General features: G+C 55.4%; 1 protein-coding gene across 3 annotated transcripts in view; it reads right to left on the bottom strand.

The window, feature by feature from the left end:
- Positions 1 to 359: 359 nt before the first annotated feature.
- LOC106746848 (dual specificity protein phosphatase 15) overlaps positions 360 to 1,502 on the bottom strand; it is a 9,038-nt gene continuing 7,895 nt past the window's right edge. For all 3 annotated transcript variants that reach the window (XM_014623935.1, XM_014623933.1, XM_014623934.1), the window contains exons 6-8: positions 1,244 to 1,422; positions 910 to 1,113; positions 360 to 686 (exon numbers count right to left, since the gene is read on the bottom strand). In XM_014623935.1, the coding sequence (XP_014479421.1) occupies positions 443 to 686; positions 910 to 1,113; positions 1,244 to 1,422 (627 nt within the window). In that variant the 3' untranslated portion in view covers positions 360 to 442. The remainder of the gene's footprint in view (positions 687 to 909; positions 1,114 to 1,243; positions 1,423 to 1,502) is intronic.

Genomic DNA, 1,502 nt, shown 5'->3' with positions numbered 1-1,502 from the left:
AAACTTATATACGTCAGTATCACCAACAATTCCCAGCAACGCGCTACGTGGTGCGTCCGATCTTGTCGCCAATCCGACTCGAGCTCGATCATCGAATCGACTCGTTGTCGACCTCGCTGCGTAGATCGTGTGTAGCCGATTCGATCATCCGCGCGCGAACCGTTCCGTCCGATTGCAAAACGTCGGCAGGCACATCTTCTGTCATCAGCGATACGAATCCATATCATCTCGAAACCGGTTCATCTCTCGCCTTTTCCTTTCTCCCCTGTGTCGGACGGAGATTCGTCCGCGCATCCGATAATGATAAGTGTAACGACGAAAACTCATCCCACCGCGATAAGAGAGGGCAATAACGGTGGCAGGAGAGGATGCCCGTGAAGTCGATTCCCTTGGTTCGTTATTCTACCAAGCTCGACAGCAACGAATCGAGCCTTTCTCGATGCTACGTCAACGGAGGGTGCGATTCCGGTGGTAACGATGGCAATTGCGCCGTCTGCCGGTTCGAGAGCCGTCGCGGCCAACGTTGCGGGGAAACCGGCGGCGTTGGTCTCGGCGTGTTCGGCGCAGAACCGGCTGTCAGCCGCCAGTTGCTGCTGGAGAACGCGCTCGACCTGCCTACGGCGGAGAGGCTGGTGTTGCTGCTGCTGCAGGCGGCCGCCGCCGAGAGATCCACCCTCGACACGGCTCTGTAATAATCGATCGATCGTTGGTAGGCTCGAGTTTTCGCGATTTTAAACGCCTATGTTTCGAGTCAAGTCATTGGGAACGATTGACACTGTCTGAGAATAAAGCAATTTTCATTGAATCGACGTTACAGTCGATTAAAGAAGGCTATTTCAACTGAGAGAAATTATAGTTATTTTCGGTCTCGACTGTATCCTTTCTTTTTTTTCGGCGAAGCCGTCTCACCTGGAAGGTGGAGCGGATCCTCCGGTGTAAGAATGCAAGCCCGCGGGTCCGCTTCTCGGTCTCGATGCGATGGTGGACACCACGCTCGCCGATCGCTGCAAGGCTGGCGAGGGTGGCGCGGACGGTAGTAGTCTGGGCGTTTGCGGGGGTGTCCTGCCAGACGCGCTTCCGAGGCTGCTGGTGGATGACTTCCTTCTCGGACTCCTGCAATCACGTTCACAACAAGATGTAGATGTTTCATGTGTGCACGGTTCTTCGTTCATAATTCACTCACGATTCGCGATTGAACGTCGTATATGCTCGATTCGCTAAGATCTCAACGAGAGATTCTCACCTCTTGGAAGCTTGTCGGCAAAGACCGGTCGGACAGGTGCGTCCCATCGCGCATTTGCCTTCGCACACCTCCCTCGCCAAGGCGAGGGTCTCGTAATTCCTCAGGGTGGATCTGCACGTCTCGGCGTCGGCCTCCGCCAAAGCGAGACTGGGGAATCGCTCCTTCAACCTGCGACGCTCCTGCGATGCCGAAAAACGACATGTAAAGTCTCGGTTCGTCACGGGAGGGGGGGGGGGGGGGGGGAAAGCGTATCGTTTTT

The sequence above is a fragment of the Dinoponera quadriceps genome, unplaced genomic scaffold (assembly GCF_001313825.1).
Source record: "Dinoponera quadriceps isolate SergipeBrazil2010 unplaced genomic scaffold, ASM131382v1 scaffold1565, whole genome shotgun sequence".
Taxonomy (NCBI): domain Eukaryota; kingdom Metazoa; phylum Arthropoda; class Insecta; order Hymenoptera; family Formicidae; genus Dinoponera; species Dinoponera quadriceps.
This window is presented reverse-complemented; position numbering and strand designations above follow the sequence as displayed.